The sequence below is a fragment of the Lampetra fluviatilis genome, chromosome 10 (genome assembly GCF_964198595.1).
Source record: "Lampetra fluviatilis chromosome 10, kcLamFluv1.1, whole genome shotgun sequence".
In the NCBI taxonomy this organism is placed as follows: Eukaryota; Metazoa; Chordata; class Hyperoartia; order Petromyzontiformes; family Petromyzontidae; genus Lampetra; species Lampetra fluviatilis.
Genome location: NC_136284.1, coordinates 16,114,530 through 16,136,307, shown reverse-complemented (window position 1 = coordinate 16,136,307; position 21,778 = coordinate 16,114,530). Strand labels below are relative to the sequence as shown.

At 50.1% G+C, this 21,778-nt stretch overlaps 1 protein-coding gene across 13 annotated transcripts in view; it reads right to left on the bottom strand.

Moving 5' to 3' along the window:
* Positions 1-21,778, bottom strand: part of LOC144934642 (disintegrin and metalloproteinase domain-containing protein 11-like) — a 114,170-nt gene that overhangs the window by 37,199 nt on the left and 55,193 nt on the right. For all 13 annotated transcript variants that reach the window (XM_078860674.1, XM_078860676.1, XM_078860675.1 and 10 more), the window contains exons 15-24: positions 18,414-18,513; positions 17,797-17,868; positions 17,164-17,262; positions 15,565-15,645; positions 13,147-13,194; positions 12,386-12,449; positions 5,418-5,523; positions 4,505-4,624; positions 3,657-3,825; positions 2,582-2,699 (exon numbers count right to left, since the gene is read on the bottom strand). In XM_078860674.1, the coding sequence (XP_078716800.1) occupies positions 2,582-2,699; positions 3,657-3,825; positions 4,505-4,624; positions 5,418-5,523; positions 12,386-12,449; positions 13,147-13,194; positions 15,565-15,645; positions 17,164-17,262; positions 17,797-17,868; positions 18,414-18,513 (977 nt within the window). The remainder of the gene's footprint in view (positions 1-2,581; positions 2,700-3,656; positions 3,826-4,504; positions 4,625-5,417; positions 5,524-12,385; positions 12,450-13,146; positions 13,195-15,564; positions 15,646-17,163; positions 17,263-17,796; positions 17,869-18,413; positions 18,514-21,778) is intronic.

Sequence of the window (21,778 nt, the reverse complement as noted above, 5' to 3'; positions counted from 1 at the left end):
GTAAGATCAGTACTGCTGTACACATCCCCTCGTGGTTATATGATGATGAGTGCGACTCTCAACTCGGTCAAGTGGTTACACCCTCGTCATGTGTGCACGGAACTCTACAGTTCCTGTGTATATAGCTACACACAGCCGTCACACACATAGACGGAGAGCTACATATTGTCCTGCGTCAATCCACCATTGCACAAAGACCTCCGCAAGCCGGATTAGACATTGGTGGTTATTTGAGCACACTTGACCACGCTGGTCAGTGCGGGTTGGTGAAGGGGGTATCCAGGACAAGTTCAGAAGCCACTGGCCGCTCAGGTTAACCGTGGCCAGGAACTGCTCTCGCGTCGCCGGTTCAGAGCGCAGTGAGCAAACCAATGCGCCACCGCTCAATCACCTTCAAGGTGATCGTATTGCTGTAGTGCAATCCCAGCATCAGGCAAGAATATATATTTAGTTTTTAACTCGTAAATGAAAATGCGGCTGCAAGGATGGGACTCTCAGTTTGTCGCAGATGGCTGCTGGTTTCTCACTTGGGGCTTTTCAAATCAGGACGAGACGCGGCTTTTAGGCGCAAAATTAAAACATTCGTGCGCAAAGCAGCAACACTCAAATACATTGAAGGTGCGAAAATTAATTAAGCGGTCGCACAAGTTAGAATGGAAATAAACAATTAAATGAAGAAATGTAAGTACAGAAAGTACGTTTATATGTAGTTGAGCTCTGTATGAGTGGCATCACCTTGTACGGTGTTTCTTTTCTGGGTAAGATAATTCTTCTGACATGTAAACATTTCATATAGACTGGTCAAGAGACTGGTGAAGAAACTGGTCAAGTATGCCAAATTGAACACTCCACAGCCACAGTCTTAAAGGAACTTTAGAAAGGATATCACAGTGAACACTATGATTCTCTACAAGTGAAAATTTCCAAAGTGATTCCTGCTAAACTTCAGCATTAGAGCTGCCCGCAGCCTGTGGAGAAATATTCGCATTCCTATGGCAGCAGCAAGGAAATCCATTGGGGAAACCATTGTTGACTTCCCTACATATTTGTACTAATTTTACTGACTCCAGAGGGATGATGGGCTGACTAAAAACTCTCAGCCAGGATTTTAACTCGCGACCTTCCTACTGGGAAGCGATCGCTCGACCGCCGAGGCACCTGGCCCGTTCGCTGTGCTCCACCAACAAGCCGTGAAGGTAAAGACGTCAACAAAATGTGTGACGAAACTAAACCACATTCACATGAGGGCAAAACCAATGATGGGATCAGAGTGAGGGACTTCAACACAACGGCAGACAACGGCGAGCACAAGAGGATGACTGTTACATTTGGCATTGGAGTAATGAACGAGGGAGGCGAGCGTCTACTGAGAGTTCACAGCGAGCAGAGACGTGAAGATAACGAGCTCTTGGTCACAAAGAAGGGATCTAGGCAATGGACCTGGAGGACTCGATTCCTGCAAACGAACCCCAGATAATCAGAGACGTCTCCCTCCTCAGTAAATTCAGGACATGACTGCAGCCTGGTGCAATGCAAGAACAGAGTGGATATCCAATAACTACACCTTTATACGAACACTGTGGTTGAGCGAGAACCTTTGGAACAAGCGTTATTTTTTATGTCTCTGATATCACCGTGACTTCAGTGGGTGTGTGGTTGAGAATACACTCACACATTCAGTCTAAGTCCTAAATTTGTCTATATCTCTTCAGCTCTATTGAAACTATTCACTGTTGATGTATCAATATATAGGAATGACCCAAGAAACACATCTAGCTGTTTTTATAATTTGTCCAATGATAAAACTGCTTGTTCGCCTTCTCCCGCTGATAGGAATGCTCTTTAACTACCAAAACCACGAACACATTGGGCTGCGAACCATTGGGGAAAGAATAAAATAGCCTGCACAGTCTTCCTACTATATAATATTTTGAAACCTTTACTTCAATTGATCCTTAAATGTATGTATTATAAACACTCAGAAAGTCATTATGTCCCCTTGGACATGTACTTACCTGCAACTGTGAACTGTCACACATTAAATGGCGTAACTATGGCTGAGGTAGAATTCGCCAGGTTTATCATATTGGTGCATAAAGAGAACATTAAAAATAATTAATGAGAGTTTAGCACGTTGAATATCCACGTGGATCTTCTAGCGAAGGGGCTGTGTTTTACAGACATAGCCTGCAGTAGTGCCACAGTAGGGGTGATGTTGATGTGTGTAGTCCCAGCGGAGTCATTTGTGGTCTCATTTTCACAATTGGACCGTCATGACAGCACACAATGGCCTACTGCTTTTGAAAAACGTCTCGGGATCTTTAACTCCCTCTGTGACGCAGACGGCACGTAGGGCTTTTACTGCGGTACATTCGCCCGCGGTATTAACCAGGGTGGCCTACCAGGCTACGAACCATAAACATCTGCAACGAACGGCAGATGCGCCACCACTATGTCATCGCCCCTTATGTTCCTGGTTAAGTAAACGCACAACGCGACGTTTTATCATAACTACACTTGCTGGCATCTAGAGCTGCATGGTGTGCCGCAGGCTGCGTGTACGGCGAAGAGAGATACGAACCCCGGGAAGGGCCCTCGGACCCCTTGGTGGGCACCACCTCTGGGATGGGGCTGTAGATGCTGCAATCGTTCCCGACCCAGTGCCGCTCACACACGCACCGCGCCTCGTTGCTGCACACCTGTGGCAGCAAGAGCACACACGCGGGCAGTCAGAAAGCAGGCACAGGAACATCTTGCACGATTGGAAATTAAACAAAGAACCACACTTGCAAATTTATTGCACATTATACAAATTATAAACGGATTTCATGTAAATTCCTCATGCTTCTCTCGGCATTATACACTGTCATTACAAAGTGAATGCTCATCAAAGTGAAGTAACAAATCGGCAGATTTGAACACGTTGTGTAAAGATAGATATGTATTGCCTAGATAGGTGACGAAAAAAGGAACATTTTAAAATCTACGATTAGAAATCTGTAATCCCCACAATCATCCGCAACGAAATCTGAAGGCGTTTGCAGCCTGGACACTCCGGGCAGGTGGTGCCGTAAGCCCTGCCGCCTCTGATGGTCATGCAGTGGGGCCTTGGGCTGCCCGCTCCGTCGTGGTGCTGTGCTAGACTAAGCCGATGAGTACCTCTGCAGGCACACATTCATGAATAGCTGTCTCTGACCCTCCTCAGAGCTCAGCTATCACTCGGTCAACACCAGAATGCAGCATGCACATAATGCAACACTTGTTCTTTCGTACGGCCGATGCCTTCAAGAAACTCAAGCCTTCCCCTTCTCCTCGGCATCTCTCTCTTCCTTTTGTTTCCTTTAGTTTTTGGGCGATCTCATTGGAGGCGCGAAGTGTCAAACTGCACATCACTGACCAGTATCGCATCTCACAACAATACGAAACACCCCGAGCCCTACGGCATCCATGGGATCTTTATCCACACCGCCGTTAGAACAAATGGTGATCAAACTAACTTCTAACAGTGCTGCAGGGAAAGACCCTCCATTACAAATAAAATGTCCTCCTTCCTTGCCTCATTAGTGGATGAGGTTATCGAGAGGCTCCGGACCCCAGGGCGAGGCCCTCGAACAAAATAACGCGCGGCAGCAAAGGTCTGCACAAGTGGCTGTTACCCCGTGTCCTGAGCACGCAGTGCCCTGGATGGCGGAGGGACAGCCGGACAGGTTGAGGGCCTGAAGCGGTTGGCACTTGTGGTCCAGGCAGATGACATCTGGTCCACAGGGAGTGCCATCCTCAACATAACCCAGATCTGAACCATCAGCCAGCATTATGTGGCCACCGCTGAAATAACACAATACGAACACGTTAACACAAAGTGCACTTCATTTAAATAGACGTATAATATACACATATATGCACATGGGTATATATATATGTGTCTGTGACTGCAGAGGTGTGTATATTGGTTCAGTATACATAAATACATGTTCCAAGTATTTTCCAAATTCGGAAAACAGGTAAAACATTTATATTCCAAATGGGACGATTTAAACTTTTCCTCTTTGTCTGAGACTGGAGAATAGAACACAAAAATAGCAATAAATATGGAGAATGTTAGGTAGCAAGGCATCACCAGAAATCCATAATCTGGTACATGCCCCTGCTGAAGTGTACACTTTGTGCACAGCAGCCTGATTCTATTTCCAGACGTAATGCTGAAACTGTGATAGCATGAACAGTGGTGTTACAATGCACAGCCCACCTGACCCTCCCCAAACCTAACAAAAAGTTAGAATGAGCTTCAAGGCTCATAAAACAAGAAAATATTAATTAGTAATGTACACAATTGTTTCATTATATAAAAAAAAAATACGAGTAAGTAGCAATATTGTGATAGTGCTGTGCATTTAAACATCAAGCAATATTAAGTCTCATGGATAAGAATCAAGCTACGCTACACGTACATGCCACAGACCATCTCTGATGCCTTGCAAGCCTACGCGTGTACGCCAATAGTCACCTGCACTCCAGTAAATGGCCGTTGTGTCGAATAGAGACCTTGACCAGGTCTCCCTGCAGCTCGCCCAGATGCGGCTCACGGCTCACGTTCATGCACAGCAGGAATCCGCACAGCACGTCGCTGCAACACAGGGACCGAGACAGGCACAGCGTGGCTCACGGCACGCCCGGTGGCTCAATGCACAACTGAGCGTGGCTGTCAAAGCAGCGGCGTGGCCCGAGTCACGCTTTGAGATAAATATTTAATGTAAAAACCAGAAGACTTCTCAGCTAAATCCTTCCCTGAAATGCATCCGAATGGTTTCTACTTTGTGAAAAGCAGCTGGAGACGTGCTGTTTTCCACGTAGTGTGAAGGCCAAAGCTGGTGGGATGGTAGCGCTGATAGAGGAATACCTCGCCATGTAATGTGTTTCTGCTCATAAGCTGAAACATGAACTATGTGTGAACATAATTGTCCAAAATATTGCTTGCTTTTCAACATTTCGGTGAAAATTAAAGATCCCGCGAGTTCATTAAAAAAGAGTAGGGCATTATGTGCCTGCGTCTTGGTCAAAATTAGCCAAATTTTCAAAGTTACCTGCGAAATACTCAATTGGGAACACATGCAGCAACATCGCTCCCTGCTGTGAAAATAGCGCAGACGATGTCAAACACAGCGCCTTCCTTTGCCATAGCCTCGCACTATGAGAATGGCGCGAATACCAAATGTGCTCAATTATTACGCATGATATAGTGGGTAGAGTTTGTGCACGCACGGTTTGTGTACGTACGGTTTGTGTACGTATGGTTTGTGTACGCACGGTTTATGCGTGGGGGTTTGTGTTTGCACGGTTTGTGTGTAAGGGTTTGTGTACGCACGGTGTGTGTGTGAGGGTTTGAGTTTGCACGTCAGTGACGGTGTTGCGACGCTCACTGCTTGCTGCACTGTAACCACGAGTCCTCCTTCCTGCCGCAGTTTCCCTTCTCGGTGCCTTCGATGTTCAGCTTGTCGTAGCACTGCCTCTCCGACGACATTCCCTCTGCAGCAAAAAGCACACAGTACATACAACTTGCTGCACTCAATGTCTACAACTTGCTGCACTCAATGTCTACAACTTGCTTAATGAGAGACTCTTTAAAACATGGCAGGCCAGCCCATGAAAACAACTTTTGTTTTATCAGGGGGTTTGATTCCATCAAAAAGCACGCAGAGAAATGCACAAATGTACCAATGGACGCTCGCATCAGGCGCTTGCTTGGGCTCACATGCGCACCGCCTTCTGATGCACGCTGGCGACGCTGCTCATGCTCAGTCGAATGTATTCTCCTCGTAAAAATGTGTTTCACAAAAAAAATTGCGCCAATCTTTGCCCAACGACGATACAGATCTGGTCACTGACAACAACATCTCAATCCATCAACCAACCGGTTTCCAGAATCTGGCAACATTTCAACAGATGACTCTTGAACTGGTTTGAACTATGCACTGATTGCCCTCTAAGTCTCATCAGCACTGTGGGACCGAGTAAACAAATGCTATCAAGTTCGAGGCAAGAGGAGATCGTGGGGCACCAAGTCACTTTCAGCAGAGTACAGAAACATTACAGAAGGTCGCGATGTGGTCCTGATGGGTTGCTGTGTGCAAGAGGTGCTTCTGTAGTGTTTTTTTAAAACAGCTTTATAAACAAATTGTGATGCACGTCGTGAGTTAAAAGCTGCACTTGCCTTTAGTCATTGCTGTTTAAATGCACATTTGTTGTAGACCTCCTGCGAGAGCATTGCACCCAGTGCTCCCTGAGGTGGGACTACAGTGCAGCAGCAGCAGCAGCAGCCACAGCCCCTTTACCGGCAGCAGACTCTGGCCATGATCAATCTCGCACATTTGTTCTCAAAATTGGATGATGATAATATTCTTTGGGTATTTCGGTAAAGCCACGTAGATAGAAAAAAGAATAAAAATAATAACAACATCACGACGATTGCTTTTGTGTTGCGATCGAAACGTTGTGATAGATATCTACGTGGCTTTACCGAAAGACCCAAAGAATATGAATTCCTGCAGTCACGAAAGCTTCAAGTCACAATGAGTACAGCATTTTGTCTCATTAAATGTAGGTGTGCTCATTATATACATTACATATGCATTATTACGCACAGTGACGCAAATTAAAACATTGAACAAATATCAAAATCCATCACAGAAACCGTCTCGTTTCTGTTTATCCTGCCCACACTCGCATTTTTGGAAATACGACGGCACGCAATCATTTGCATGTCTAATCAACATGCTAATGTTATGTAAATTTGTAAATTTAAATCTACTTCACACTGTCGCGTTTGAGGTTAATATGTCTGTGTACTCAAACGCGTGATCTTGGATAATGAAGCATTCAGAGTCAACATTTTTGACCAAAACAAATTGTCATTGTTTTATTTGTCTCAAGAAAGGAAAAATAATCTAAATCTCAAATGTAAATTTTCTCTTTCATAAAAAACAGCGTGCACTGAAACATTTTAGAGCAAATCAATGTTAACGTAAGGCGTAGGATTTCGCAGTCAATATTTAGATTCATAATGGATTCTTTCAAGAGGCCAAATGATCCGAACAAATGTATATCGTTATTTTTAGTTGTGAATTGTTATTCAGCTCCCCGGTGAGTAAGCTGAGACAATAACTGGGGCGCTAATACATGCTCGTACGCGAGACAGCTTACATTAGTTTGACTGTGTAGGGTGGCGGGGAGTCTTAACGACACATATTCTGGTCAGGTTATTTCATGGCCCAACCCAAAAATCAATCAACCAAAGTGAGTTACATAATGTGCACACAAAGTGGCTTCAGTGAATAAGATTTCTCACACGCATGCAAAACACTGACGATGTGGCTGGTAAACACGGCCGTGTTCAGCTGTTGTGTGTGTGTGTCAAAAGGCCCATGTGCGTGCTTCTTATTAGTTAAGTTATTGCAACACAAACTCTAGGTGTTTGGCATCTGCAGACGTGAATTTGCCTCTCACAAGAGAGGGCAAATGCTTTCACAAACAGGCTTTTTGGGTTAGATCGCGTAAATATATAAAAATGTCGTTAAGACCGCTACCACCCGACAGCAAATTAGTAAGGTTTGTCATGTAAGCAGAACACGCCAATTCGTTACGAGTGTAGTGACATCGCGGGATGTCAACGTGCAGTGCCGGCCCTAGCGAGGCACGGCGTGCGGCGTAGCGACATCGCGGACACCACGTGGTGTGGTGTAGTACCGGCCCTGAGGGATCGCGCTCGATGGCACCGCGCTTGGCGTGCAGTGCCAGCCCTACAGGACAGGGTGTGTGGGTGCCGGCCGAGGGATGAGGTTACTCGAGGCCATGGCACTCTGGTTGACCCGGGAGGAGACGTGACCAGTTAAGTCTACAAAGGGGCCCCAGGTGGGGGCTAGGGGTGGTCACGTGATTGAGACCCAGATCCTTCCCGAGGATTCTGGAAGGTGGTCGTGGCTAAGGGTGAAACCGGCCACGCCGCAGAGAATAGAAGCCGAGTCCTAAGAGCGACCGGGATTGTTGTTCATCCTGGAAGAAACCTTCGTCTACGTTCTCCGTTCAACGAGTCTCCAACACGTGGACCTGGGCCGAAGCTGTTGGTCCCGGCTCGTAGTAGCAGTCACGTTGTAACTAGTGTAGTTAGCCTGATGGTTACCACCCAGTTAACTACACTAGTTACGCTGTGACTAGTGTAACTAGCCTGGTGGTTACCACCCAGTTAACTACACCAGTTACGCTGTGACTAGTGTAGTTAGCCTGGTGGTTACCACCCAGTTAACTACACCAGTTACGCTGTGACTAGTGTAGTTAGCCTGGTGGTTACCACCCAGTTAACTACACCAGTTACGCTGTGACTAGTGTAGTTAGCCTGGTGGTTACCACCATAGGTTGTTATTCTGTTAAGGGGAGTTAAATAAATGTGTTGCCTCCAAGTCTACGTCTGCGACTCAGTTGAATCCATTGTACGAGTACAGCACACCGGGTTTAACGACACTTACTAATGCAATCAAACCCAAAAAAACCCCTGTATTATGAATCCACAAAGTAGTCTTCGTACCCGCTGCTGGTGTATGCCCTTGTTACCGTGACACTCGTGATCAGTGGGAGTGAACTGCGCTCTGTGGAGTGTTACCACTCCACCAGGAAAGCGATGGAAGATGTGGAGCGTGTTGGCACAATGCAACTGTTCTCCAGCTTGCTGCAGCTCGTATATGCCCATGGTTTATCCTTATTGTTATTTTTCATTATTCTACACTGTTAAAGTTCTCATGTGGTTAAATAAATACACTTAAACGTCTTGCTCTGTTGTCAGGTTCTGCAATTTAAGAACAGTCAGTTTGTTGACCAAAAATTTATTTTAAGAAAATCATATATTGGGATACCTTCGATATTATTTTTACAACATAATATTGAGGTGTCAGTCTAACCAAGTCTATCTAATGATATTACAAGATACAATATTACATCCCAGCAGTGACAGGGATTACATTATTGGACCAAAGCTCAACACATCACGCTTCATAATGTGTGCAGTTGTAGCAGTCTCATAACAATTAAACGTTCTCGTCTGCTCTTGGTGACGGATGGACGCAGCACGACGAGGCTGATGGCATCAAGGTCCTGCTCCTTCAACGGGTGCATCATAATTCCAGCTTAGCCCTGCAGCTCTGCTAACCTCTGCCAGATGAGTCACAGCATGCGCTCGCCTTGAACCACCACACGGCAGCACGACAGTTGGCCGAGGCCAAGCGGGGAGCGTGCAAATAGAGGGGCGGGCGTGCGGGCTTGCTGTCACGGTACGTGTCCGGTGCAAGGGGCCAGTCGTGCCCTTGATCCTCGCGACGGCCAGAGCATGGTATCAGCGCACTTGCAGCTCTGGGTGTCTCTGCATCCAAATGACTGCTTAGGCTGTGCAACCACTGCCACTCGTTAATAATAACGCTGGTAACAAGATGTAGAAAACAACTGCATATTATGTCAATAATTACAGCCCGGATGTATGAAATAACATTTATATTTTGAATAATGTAAGTTTGGATAGCGTGAGCTGTTTGCCCGATCAAAGGCATGCTCCCAAATGACAAGCGAGATTAATATTTAAATCCACGCTGCAACGAATGTGTACTGCCTTATACTACGTACTCATTATCACACAGTGACAAATACTGATCCATTCACGTCACCACACCGCACGTCACCGCACGTCACCACACCGCACGTCACCGCACCGCACGTCACCGCACCGCACGTCACCGCACCGCACGTCACCACACCGCACGTCACCACACGTCACCACACCGCACGTCACCACACCGCACGTCACCACACCGCACGTCACCACACGTCACCACACCGCACGTCACCACACCGCACGTCACCGCACGTCACCACACGTCACCACACGTCACCACACCGCACGTCACCACACGTCACCACACCGCACGTCACCACACCGCACGTCACCACATGTCACCACACGTCACTTCCTGCTCCTTCCCTCGAATATTCTTCACTTTGTAATTCCCTTCCACCGCCTCTTCGTCACCCCCCCCCCCCCCCAAGCTCTGATAAGAATAAGAATTACTGTGTAACAAAAAAATATTTGTTTTTTGTTCCTGGGTAGTTGATATTTTTAAATGTACCTATTTTCAATAAGAAAACATGTGCATTTGTGTCATGCCTTCACAAAGTCCTGGTCACAAAAGCTAAGTTTGCAGGGAACAATAGCCATTTTCTATACTTTTGAGGCATAAGCAATTAGAAAATAACACTTAATATACCCAGGAACAAAAATTGTATTACATAGTGTATAATCATAACCTCGCTCAATTCACCACACTAGTTAACAATTATCTATTAAAACTTGGACAGTGCTGTTAGTTGCTGGCCATTTGACGTTGTGCGGCCTTTGGTCTGTGCTCAGCAACTGCGTGAAATGAAATGAAAAGAAAAGGATTCCTAGTACGATATTTTATACGGTATACGGTATCTTTCTGAGAAGTTTCATGAGAAGGATTAGGAGAAATGATTGCACGAAGTTAATTTGGGCAATACAACTGGCATACAACGGACACTCGTGTTGTTTACAATGGACGGCCGGTCTAGCATTCCCTCTGCAGCAGCGTGCCAGGCCGCGTGCATGAATTGCGCTATTTTGATCAATCACGAACTGAAGTCCATTGTACATTTCAGGCATTGGATAATGTGGAGGTAATAAGTCTTACTTTGCATTTACATGTAGTGTGATTTAAAATGTACATTCTGGACCCTGGCACATCGCCACTCAATACCGGAAAGCACTCTCGTCAGAGGCCCTTTCTTCCGTAATGCATTCGCCTAACGTGCAACAATCGGCAGCCAACAGATGCCGTGCTGTGAGAGCTACGCTGCCTGGGATGAGAGGGCAACAAAACACACTCTGCTGGAAAAGCATCGGCTTTGTCTCCTCCGGCTATAGGGCTTGAAGCTGTCACTTGCTTAGCACTGAGTGTTTAATGCACACACTCATCTCGGCCTCATTGCGATGTTCCGCTCGTGATCTTAACATCAGGGTTTTATCCTTTAGCCAGACATCCTTAGGTGTGCGCTTGCTTGACCGTCGACAGACTAATTACCTGCGTGTGTACGTGCAGTGTGTTTGTTGGGAGTGTTTATCCACGTGCGAAGTGTGCAGGTCTTGTTTGGAGTGCATACGCGCAGGGTGGGCGCGAGCAGTGCGAACCCCGTGCACGGAGTGCATGCCCGGCGAGAGTGAACGTGGAGTGTACACAACGTAGATGAACACGTGCCCAGTATATGTCTCAGGGTTTGGGTTCAGGTCACCTCCCACCTGCTGGAGGACTCGTCAATGGAGAAACTGCTAAAGGACTCATCTTCTTGGTTCTTTCGGTAAAGTCACGTAGAAGGGAAGTAATAAAATAATAAAAATAAAACATAATAAAACAATTCTCACGACGTTTCGGCCACAACGCAAGCAGCCGTCCTCAGGTGAAAACCAGGTCTGTCGAGGCGACAGCGTCTGAATGAAACTGCTAAAGGACTCATTAATGAATAAACTGCCGGACGACTCTTCACCGAAGAAACAGCTGGAGGACTCGTCAATTAGGAAACCCCTCGGAGACTGACATCAATGTGGAGCACAGTGAGGTGACATTGCTGCCTAGCAGGGGTCTAGAGGACCCCAAGTTGTGGTTACTGGGCATATCCAGAGAGACGTAAACAGAGAAAGGTAAACAGAGAGAGGCATATACAGAAAGTGGTAAGCAGCGAGAGATGAGTAGACAGGTGCCGTGTTATAGAGGTGCCTCCTTTGTAACGGTCTTTTAATGAGACGACCCAAGTTCGATTCCCGCTCACAGCCACCACCAGTGACGATTATATTTATCTGAACCAGTCCTAGGCATCGCCTAGGTCAGGGGTCGGCAACCAAAATAACAAGAAGAGCCATTTCTTTCCAATTCGGTAAAAAATTCAGTATTTCAAGAGCCGCAATGCATCTGAGTACATACGTACTCATCGTCAAGAAGCAGCCCGTAAAGAGCCGCATGCGGCTCCGGAGCCGTAGGTTGCCGACCCCTGGCCTAGGTCAACTCAGCCTCAAATGCTTGCCTGGTGCGGTGTGTAAACATCGCCGCAATGGAGATAAAGGCGGGCGGGTGTGGTGCTGGCCACACACCCCCTCATGTGCCATACAGGCCTTCATAGGTGCCACTCGCTAATAACACTTGTCCCAATATCCTTTAAGGCAACTCGGGGGATCTCTGGCCTTGTTTGGTGTATGGAGCAGCAGCAGTAGGTGTGTATTGAGTCTGTGCTGGGTGCACGTTCTTGTGAGCTTGCAGTAAGAACAGGCGAGTGTGGCTCTTACTGTCTCCCCAAATGTATTTGCACTGCTTCTCCCGAGTCTTGCACTGCCCGCTGTAGCATCGCCCCTGGAAAACAACAGAATTATCATTGTAATGGTTAAATTAAAGGGTTTTTTACCATGTGAGACACTAACATTTAAATACATGAAAACTATATCTGCATTAGTTAGAGTGTGACTAATTTGATAACGTTTTTGTTACAATTGTAGACACCTGCTACGCAACACATCAATGCAGGAGACCATCTGGAAGACGTCACCACTTTGACCCCAAGGTGCACTGGCTCATGCAAACAGCACGAGGTTCCATGGGGAACCGCGCGTTTTGTGAACAGACATATTTAACACAACCAGCACCGATATGCCACTGCACTGGGCTGGTATTCATTGTCCAAATACTATCATCAGAAAAGCATTGACAGCAATCAATACAACAAATAGTTAAAGTAAAATGTATTAACTGCTAAAATGAGCGGTGAGGTGGTGCTCCTCTACCATCTACAGCCTGGAGCCAGTGATGACAATCCCACATTCATATGGTGGGGGTGAGTCTATCCATAGAACAACAGCTATTGACACCCCCACAAAGTAGTGCTCATGTTGTCAACCCCAGAGGGATTCTACTTGCCGATGGCAGCAAGATGTTCAGCAGCTAAATGCCAATGTGGGGGTGTGCTGGCCAAAAGAGGGTTTCATGAGAGAGTCGGCATCATGAACTCGATGTGGCTGTGAGCCGAGTGGAAGGGGACCGCCGAAGTGCTTACATCCTTGTTGCAGCTGTAGCCATCTTGTTTGTGAACATTTGGGGGACACTGTACAGAAGTAGCAAAAATTTCAGTTATTAGTAAAATCAAGACACATTTTCTTATACGGTCGCTGATAATGGTGAATGCCTTGAGCAGCAAGACAACACAAACCACACAAATTTAAAAAGGTTAAGTTTCAATTGCCAATCCATTTAAACTGGAACACCGTGAGACCGGCAGCTACCGTACCATAAATAATCAGCGCCTTTGTTGATATTCGTCCTGTCAAGCCTGTTACATAGATATTGAGACAGCTCTCAAACATGCACGAGTATCCCCTACAGGCGAGAAACCTATCCTTGGTCGATAACTTAGCAATGTTTAAATTAAATAGATAATCTACTGCTTAGTAAATGGCTGATGTAAGCAAAATAAAACATCATGCGATACCCAACATTTCCTCATGATATCCACCCTCAGGCAGTTAGCGAGAATTGAAAAAACGTGTGCAGACAAAATGTCAAAAGCACGTGAACATCAAACACAACGAGTCTGAGTGTAACTGTGGGACGAGTCCATGGTAGCGGACACGCTGTGCGAGTGCGTGTGTGCGTGCGCGTGACACTGAGGGTGTGTGTGACACTGTGTGTGTGTGACACTGTGTGTGCGTGCGCTGAGGGTGTGTGACACTGAGGGTGTGTGTGACACTGTGTGTGTGTGTGACACTGTGTGTGCGTGCGCTGAGGGTGTGTGACACTGAGGGTGTGTGGCGCTGAGGGTGTGTGACACTGTGTGTGCGTGCGCTGAGGGTGTGTGACACTGAGGGTGTGTGTGACACTGTGTGTGTGTGACACTGTGTGTGCGTGCGCTGAGGGTGTGTGACACTGAGGGTGTGTGACACTGTGTGTGTGTGACACTGTGTGTGCGTGCGCTGAGGGTGTGTGACACTGAGGGTGTGTGGCGCTGAGGGTGTGTGACACTGTGTGTGCGTGCGCTGAGGGTGTGTGACACTGAGGGTGTGTGTGACACTGTGTGTGTGTGACACTGTGTGTGCGTGCGCTGAGGGTGTGTGACACTGAGGGTGTGTGACACTGTGTGTGTGTGACACTGTGTGTGCGTGCGCTGAGGGTGTGTGACACTGAGGGTGTGTGGCGCTGAGGGTGTGTGACACTGTGTGTGCGTGCGCTGAGGGTGTGTGACACTGAGGGTGTGTGTGACACTGTGTGTGTGTGACACTGTGTGTGCGTGCGCTGAGGGTGTGTGACACTGAGGGTGTGTGACACTGAGGGTGTGTGACACTGAGGGTGTGTGACACTGAGGGTGTGTGACACTGTGTGTGCGTGCGCTGAGGGTGTGTGACACTGAGGGTGTGTGACACTGAGGGTGTGTGACACTGAGGGTGTGTGACACTGTGTGTGCGTGCGCTGAGGGTGTGTGACACTGAGGGTGTGTGACACTGAGGGTGTGTGACACTGAGGGTGTGTGACACTGTGTGTGCGTGCGCTGAGGGTGTGTGACACTGAGGGTGTGTGGCGCTGAGGGTGTGTGACACTGAGGGTGTGTGACACTGAGGGTGTGTGGCGCTGAGGGTGTGTGACACTGAGGGTGTGTGCGTGCGCTGAGGGTGTGTGTGACACTGTGTGTGTGTGACACTGAGGGTGTGTGACACTGAGGGTGTGTGACACTGTGTGTGCGTGCGCTGAGGGTGTGTGACACTGAGGGTGTGTGACACTGAGGGTGTGTGACACTGAGGGTGTGTGACACTGTGTGTGCGTGCGCTGAGGGTGTGTGACACTGAGGGTGTGTGACACTGAGGGTGTGTGACACTGAGGGTGTGTGACACTGTGTGTGCGTGCGCTGAGGGTGTGTGACACTGAGGGTGTGTGGCGCTGAGGGTGTGTGACACTGAGGGTGTGTGACACTGAGGGTGTGTGGCGCTGAGGGTGTGTGACACTGAGGGTGTGTGCGTGCGCTGAGGGTGTGTGTGACACTGTGTGTGTGTGACACTGAGGGTGTGTGACACTGAGGGTGTGTGACACTGTGTGTGCGTGCGCTGAGGGTGTGTGACACTGAGGGTGTGTGACACTGAGGGTGTGTGACACTGTGTGTGCGTGCGCTGAGGGTGTGTGACACTGAGGGTGTGTGGCGCTGAGGGTGTGTGACACTGAGGGTGTGTGGCGCTGAGGGTGTGTGACACTGAGGGTGTGTGACACTGAGGGTGTGTGGCGCTGAGGGTGTGTGACACTGAGGGTGTGTGACACTGTGTGTGCGTGCGCTGAGGGTGTGTGACACTGAGGGTGTGTGGCGCTGAGGGTGTGTGACACTGAGGGTGTGTGGCGCTGAGGGTGTGTGACACTGAGGGTGTGTGACACTGAGGGTGTGTGGCGCTGAGGGTGTGTGACACTGAGGGTGTGTGCGTGCGCTGAGGGTGTGGACCTGCACGGAGTCGCCGGCGCAGGTCTCGGGCAAGTCGCACTCCCCCACGCCATGGCGGCACTCCTCACCGCGCGCAATAAACTGACGTCACACATGCACAGACCGTCACTCCCCTAGAGGCAGGGACACATCTGTGCACACGCACTCGGCCACTCGTGCCAAAGCAGCACTATCATCTTGAACAGCCACGCTCTATCCACGGTCCATTGAAGCCTTCCACATAATGTCACTGTCCCTCGCGGTCTCACGATGCCGCAATGCAAATTGACTAAAACTCCACGGCCAACGTTGACACCGCAACTTCATTGTGGAAGGATACCTCGATAAGTCTCCTCTTTAAAGAGGGAGATCAAATCGAGTTGAAGGATTACAAACCCGCGACTGTTTGACCGCACGTTTACAAGAGGTCCACGACGACCACAGCGGATCGAGCAATTGACGGTTTTGAGGCACGCCAAACGTGAGCACGATGTGCATCATTCACACGACGGTGTAGGTTTCTCTACCTGTGGCCACGTGGCGACAACGTGTCAATATTAACAAATACCGCAAATCACCTGGCACACGAATTGCGTGAGGTGATTTTCCTGAGTGTCGTAAAATAATGAAGGATTCTATTTTTGCAATGACACGGATTTCATGATTTGAAATAGCAGTGCTCATTGCACAGTCACGCGTGCACGTTTCAGCCACCGTCCATGCGCTGGGAGGATGAGTGCATGAGGGGGGCTCTCCCTGTTGCTGTGAGTCACCCATGCGCCACACAGAGCGTCCAGCCTCTTCCTTATTCAACTCTCGACCGCGTTTTTTAGCCAGACAAACACCACGCCGTACACGCCGATGTGAAGTCAGCGAATGAAAGCCGGCCGCGCAGCGTCGTGACCGCGGCGCACACAGCACAGAACCCTGACGGGGTCAAGCGCGGGGGGTCGAGCGCGCACGGCCTGGAGAGCAGTGGGCAACAGCAGACCGCACGCGGCGCGAGGGTGAATATTTGTAAGCAACCCCCATGAACCCTCAGCTGAAATATACGGATGAAAATGAATATTTACAAGGGGAAAGGTACAGATTGCCTTGGTAATGGAGCAGCTAAAAGCAAGAGGCGTTTTGTATTTTCTGTGCGAGCCTATTGTTCAACGACAACATCGCTACGGCGGTCCAAACCACTACGGAGAGTGATTTTGACTCGGGAAGGGACGAGAGAGGAGCGAAACAGCGGTGTCGCTGCTCCTAGGGCACGGCGTACTTTGTGCGGACAGCGTGCGGCACTGTGCGCGAGTGTCTGCGTGCACAGGTGATGGCCTCAAGCACGCAGGTACCACAGAATATCACGCTCACGTGTGGATTTCCTGGGGATTTTCATAAATGGTGATGGTAGGCTCCACGACATAACTCTGGATTGTTCAGCACCAAAATCGTTCATGTTGATTTTGCATGGCAGCGAGCAGCTGGGTGGGTATCGAGTATTGTTGTTGTCCAAGAGTAGGAAACTAATCCTCACGCAACGCCTGGGGGAGAGCGCTGCGAGGAATGAGGGATGCGTTCAGTGGGTGCCGGGCGTGCGGGCGGTGGCGAGGCGTCGGAGTGAGGTGGCTGTACCTGGCAGCTGTTGGGCGCACAGCACAGGCCGCTGCTACAAATGGCCCCGTGCGTGAAGGTGCATTTCTTGCAGCACTTGTCCCAGCCTTCGCTGCACTCCTGCCATGCGGGGCACAGCATGCCACGCTCATCACCTTACAGGGGCAATCGGTAGAATTGGCAGGGCAAGTTGTCTCCCGCTGCCGTGCACGATAGGCAGGCGGCACCTCACGATGCCTCTCGTCTCTTGTTAGCGACTCACTGCACCAATATTGTTCACCCGACCCTAGCCCGTCCTGCACATGCCTCATCATCATACCGACAACACACACACGTCGTGTCCCCTTCCAAACTCACGCGTTGCTTATCCTGTCTCACCGCAGCAATCCTAGCGTCCATCTTTAACACCTGGGCTCGAATGCCAACAACTTCTCCTCGGCCCACTGAGTTAATATCCAGCTCTCTCACTCACACAGTAATAGAGATAGCACTGCTGCCTGAATCCCCTTCTCTCACTCACACAGTAATAGAGATAGCACTGCTGCCTGAATCCCCTTCTCTCACTCACACAGTAATAGAGATAGCACTGCTGCCTGAATCCCCTTCTCTTTACATGATCACCGTTGCTCGGTGTGCAGTGGCTGCACGACTCACGGTGGGTGAGCCACAGTCGCACTCCTCTCCCAGCTCCACGAAGCCATTGCCACACTCGGGCTGCTCGAACAGCTGCAACACAGCATATCACGGCAACGACGCAGGCCTTCTCAACCGGCGAGTACATCTCACACACATTTAAACGCTTTGCACATGTTAACCGGGTGACAGCACACTGGAATGCATTGCTTATCTGTGAAAGAATAGCTCAAAAACTATCGGCATTTCAAGATCGAGACGTCATCGCGGCCAAAGCGGTTGATGCCCCCACGCCATCACTCTCTACCCTCCACCCTGCCGGTCTGCCACCACCGTCTGGTTTGGCTCTTCCCCGTGGTCGACAGGTTCGCGAGGACAACTCCAACGTCCATCTCGGCATCGGATTTGTCCCTTGTGGGTAATTCACAAACAGATTTGCGTAATATTGAACTCGGGGGTTTGAGCTGTGACCCGGACACTCAAGAGTGGGAAATGATGCAGGGTTTTTAATTCGGCCATCACAGGGGACTGCTCCACGTTCGTCAGGGAGTGTTTGTGGATGACTGGGGTGAGTGGGGGCACATGGAGTGCGTGAGTGAGTGAGAGTGTGGGTACCTGGAGTGAGCGAGTGTGGGTACCTGTGTGGGCTTGTTGAAGAGGCAAGCTCCCCCACCAGCCTGAAGGAACTCCTGGTACTCATCGATGCTGCACTGCGAGAACCGCATGGGCAACATCTGCCTGCAGGGCACGACAACAGCACGGCCACTCAGCACAGGCCCCCAACATAGGCACCCAGCACAGGCACCCAGCACAGGCACCCAGCACAGGCACCCAGCACAGGCACCCAGCACAGGCACCCAACACAGGCACCCAGCACAGGCACCCAGCACAGGCACCCAACACGGGCACCCAGCACGGGCACCCAGCACGGGCACCCAGCACGGCCACTCAGCACGGGCACCCAGCACGGGCACCCAGCACAGGCCCCCAGCACAGGCCCCCAACACAGGCACCCAGCACAGGCCCCCAGCACGGGCACCCAGCACAGGCCCCCAACACAGGCACCCAGCACAGGCCCCCAACACAGGCCCCCAACACAGGCACCCAGCACAGGCCCCCAACACAGGCACCCAGCACAGGCCCCCAACACAGCCACTCAGCACAGGCCCCCAACACAGCCACTCAGCACGGGCACCCAGCACAGGCCCCCAACACAGGCACCCAGCACGGGCACCCAGCACAGGCCCCCAACACAGGCACCCAACACAGCCACTCAGCACAGGCCCCCAGCACAGGCCCCCAACACAGCCACTCAGCACAGGCCCCCAACACAGCCACTCAGCACGGGCACCCAGCACAGGCCCCCAACACAGGCACCCAGCACGGGCACCCAACACAGGCACCCAGCACGGGCACCCAGCACAGACCCCCAACACAGGCACCCAACACAGCCACTCAGCACGGGCACCCAGCTCTCGCTGTGCATGAGCCTCTCATCATCGGTCTTTTACGCCACTGGAACACAGTACATCCTGTAACCTCTCTCCTATCCGCACTCTCAAATCTCATCCAGATGGATCTAATACCATGTCGAATAAATATTTTTTACATTTCATTTCACAGTCTATATTAAGCAAATGTGGGCAGTGGCTCATGCAGATGATAGGCCACATGGAGTGCTGGCTGGGCCCATGATCGTTGCGTCTACGTGGTCATTACAAGGTCAAAGATGCCAGCGTGTCAACATTATAGACATCTCTGTGGCCTCTATTAACGTGCTGCAAAGAACATGACCTCTTATAGAGATGCTGTAGCATCTGATATTCAGGATTGTGAAAAGCACTATTCGATGCACCTGACTACAATTACATTTAGTTAGAAAGATATGAGTATCGGGAGGAGGTTGAGATCTCGCGACAAACACAAGGAAAACTGATGTTTGTATTATTGTTATTGTTACACTTGTTTACCGAGGAATACCAGGAGGGTCCTGCCAAGAATTCGCAGTTGGGGGCGATGTTCGTCTGCGTGTAATCCCAATTGAGTAGTTTTCAGGTCAATTTCCAACATTTGGGATGCTTGGTCAATACGAGTTACATTTTGTGGAGGGGTTTTCAGCTATGGGAAGAGACTGGGAAATCCACGCAGAATCGGTGGAGAACAAACTCCACACAGACAGGGGCCTGAATCGTGAGTCGAACCCAGGCCCTTCCTGCAGTGAGGCATGCCCTGCTACCGTTAAGTATGCTCTTACACATAGATACCAAACATATACCACCGCATTATAAAAAATATAAATTCGTTTGGCCACAGCCAAAAAAAATATTTCCTGGCTAAAAGTGCTCCGATGAGAGGCACCACGGACAGCGTCGCCTGCCCTGGTGCGGCGTGCGAAGTGAACGCCGAGCGGCGAGGAGCAGGAAGGGCGCTCGGCTCGCTGGCGTTACCGTGGGGACAATACGGCGCTGAGGTGGGAGATGCTTGGGATGATGATTTGTAAACAGTCACATGTCTCATTAGTCCACCACTATCAGCTGTTGTCATCATCAGCCGCTCTTACGCCATCAATGAAGCGATCCCTTTTAATGAAGCACTGGCCCACTCTAAAATGTTCACAATGTGAAGTGCCTATTTAGTAACACGACAGGTCTGTTTGTGGCACATTAAAAAGGCCCACTCTTTTTATTATTTCCTCGTACAGCAAGGGAGTAAAGTGTGGTTTTGTGAAAGTCCTTATGTGCTGTGCAGGACATCAATGCAGGTGTGTACACCAGCATGCGATGACTGAGTTGGGCCTGTGGGTGGCTTGCGGGGTTATTGATTATCCGGACGTGTACACCAGTCACGTGGTTACTGGCGACTGGTTGAGAATTGCTGCGTGTGACGCACGTGCTGCTGTTGCATCTTACAGATTGACCACCATACATGTGTATGCCCTCGATTTGGAGCACCTTCCCACGTCATTCATGTGGAGTGTGCAACATTTTTACCGTGGCAATGCATGGCTATTTAAAAACATAGACATTTTTCTTTCAAAAGACAGAAAGGATCTGTTATTCAAGGAATTTGATCTCCATCATCTGTGTAGTACAGACAGTCAAGTTGCTTGGAGTGTGTTTTCGTGGCTCATCATCTGCTTTGGACCTCGGGCACGACTCAGTGCTCTGTGCTACCATGTGCACACTGAGCGCTGCACACTGCACGCTGAGCGCTGCACGGTGCACACTGAGCGCTGCACACTGAGCGCTGCACACTGAGCGCTGCACGGTGCACACTGAGCGCTGCACACTGCACACTGAGCGCTGCACGCTGCACACTGAGCGCTGCACACTGCACACTGAGCGCTGCACGCTGCACACTGAGCGCTGCACGCTGCACACTGAGCGCTGCACGCTGAGCGCTGCACACTGCACACTGAGCGCTGCATCATGCACACTGAGCGCTGCACACTGCACACTGAGCGCTGCACGGTGCACACTGAGCGCTGCACAGTGCACACTGAGCGCTGCACACTGCACACTGAGCGCTGCACAGTGCACACTGAGCGCTGCACGCTGCACACTGAGCGCTGCACGCTGCACACTGAGCGCTGCACGCTGCACACTGAGCGCTGCACAGTGCACACTGAGCGCTGCACAGTGCACACTGAGCGCTGCACAGTGCACACTGAGCGCTGCACAGTGCACGCTGAGCGCTGCACAGTGCACGCTGAGCGCTGCACAGTGCACACTGAGCGCTGCACGCTGCACACTGAGCGCTGCACGCTGCACACTGAGCGCTGCACAGTGCACGCTGAGCGCTGCACGGTGCACGCTGAGCGCTGCACGGTGCACGCTGAGCGCTGCACGGTGCACGCTGAGCGCTGCACAGTGCACGCTGAGCGCTGCACACTGCACACTGAGCGCTGCACACTGCACACTGAGCGCTGCACACTGCACACTGAGCGCTGCACACTGCACACTGAGCGCTGCACAGTGCACACTGAGCGCTGCACGCTGCACGC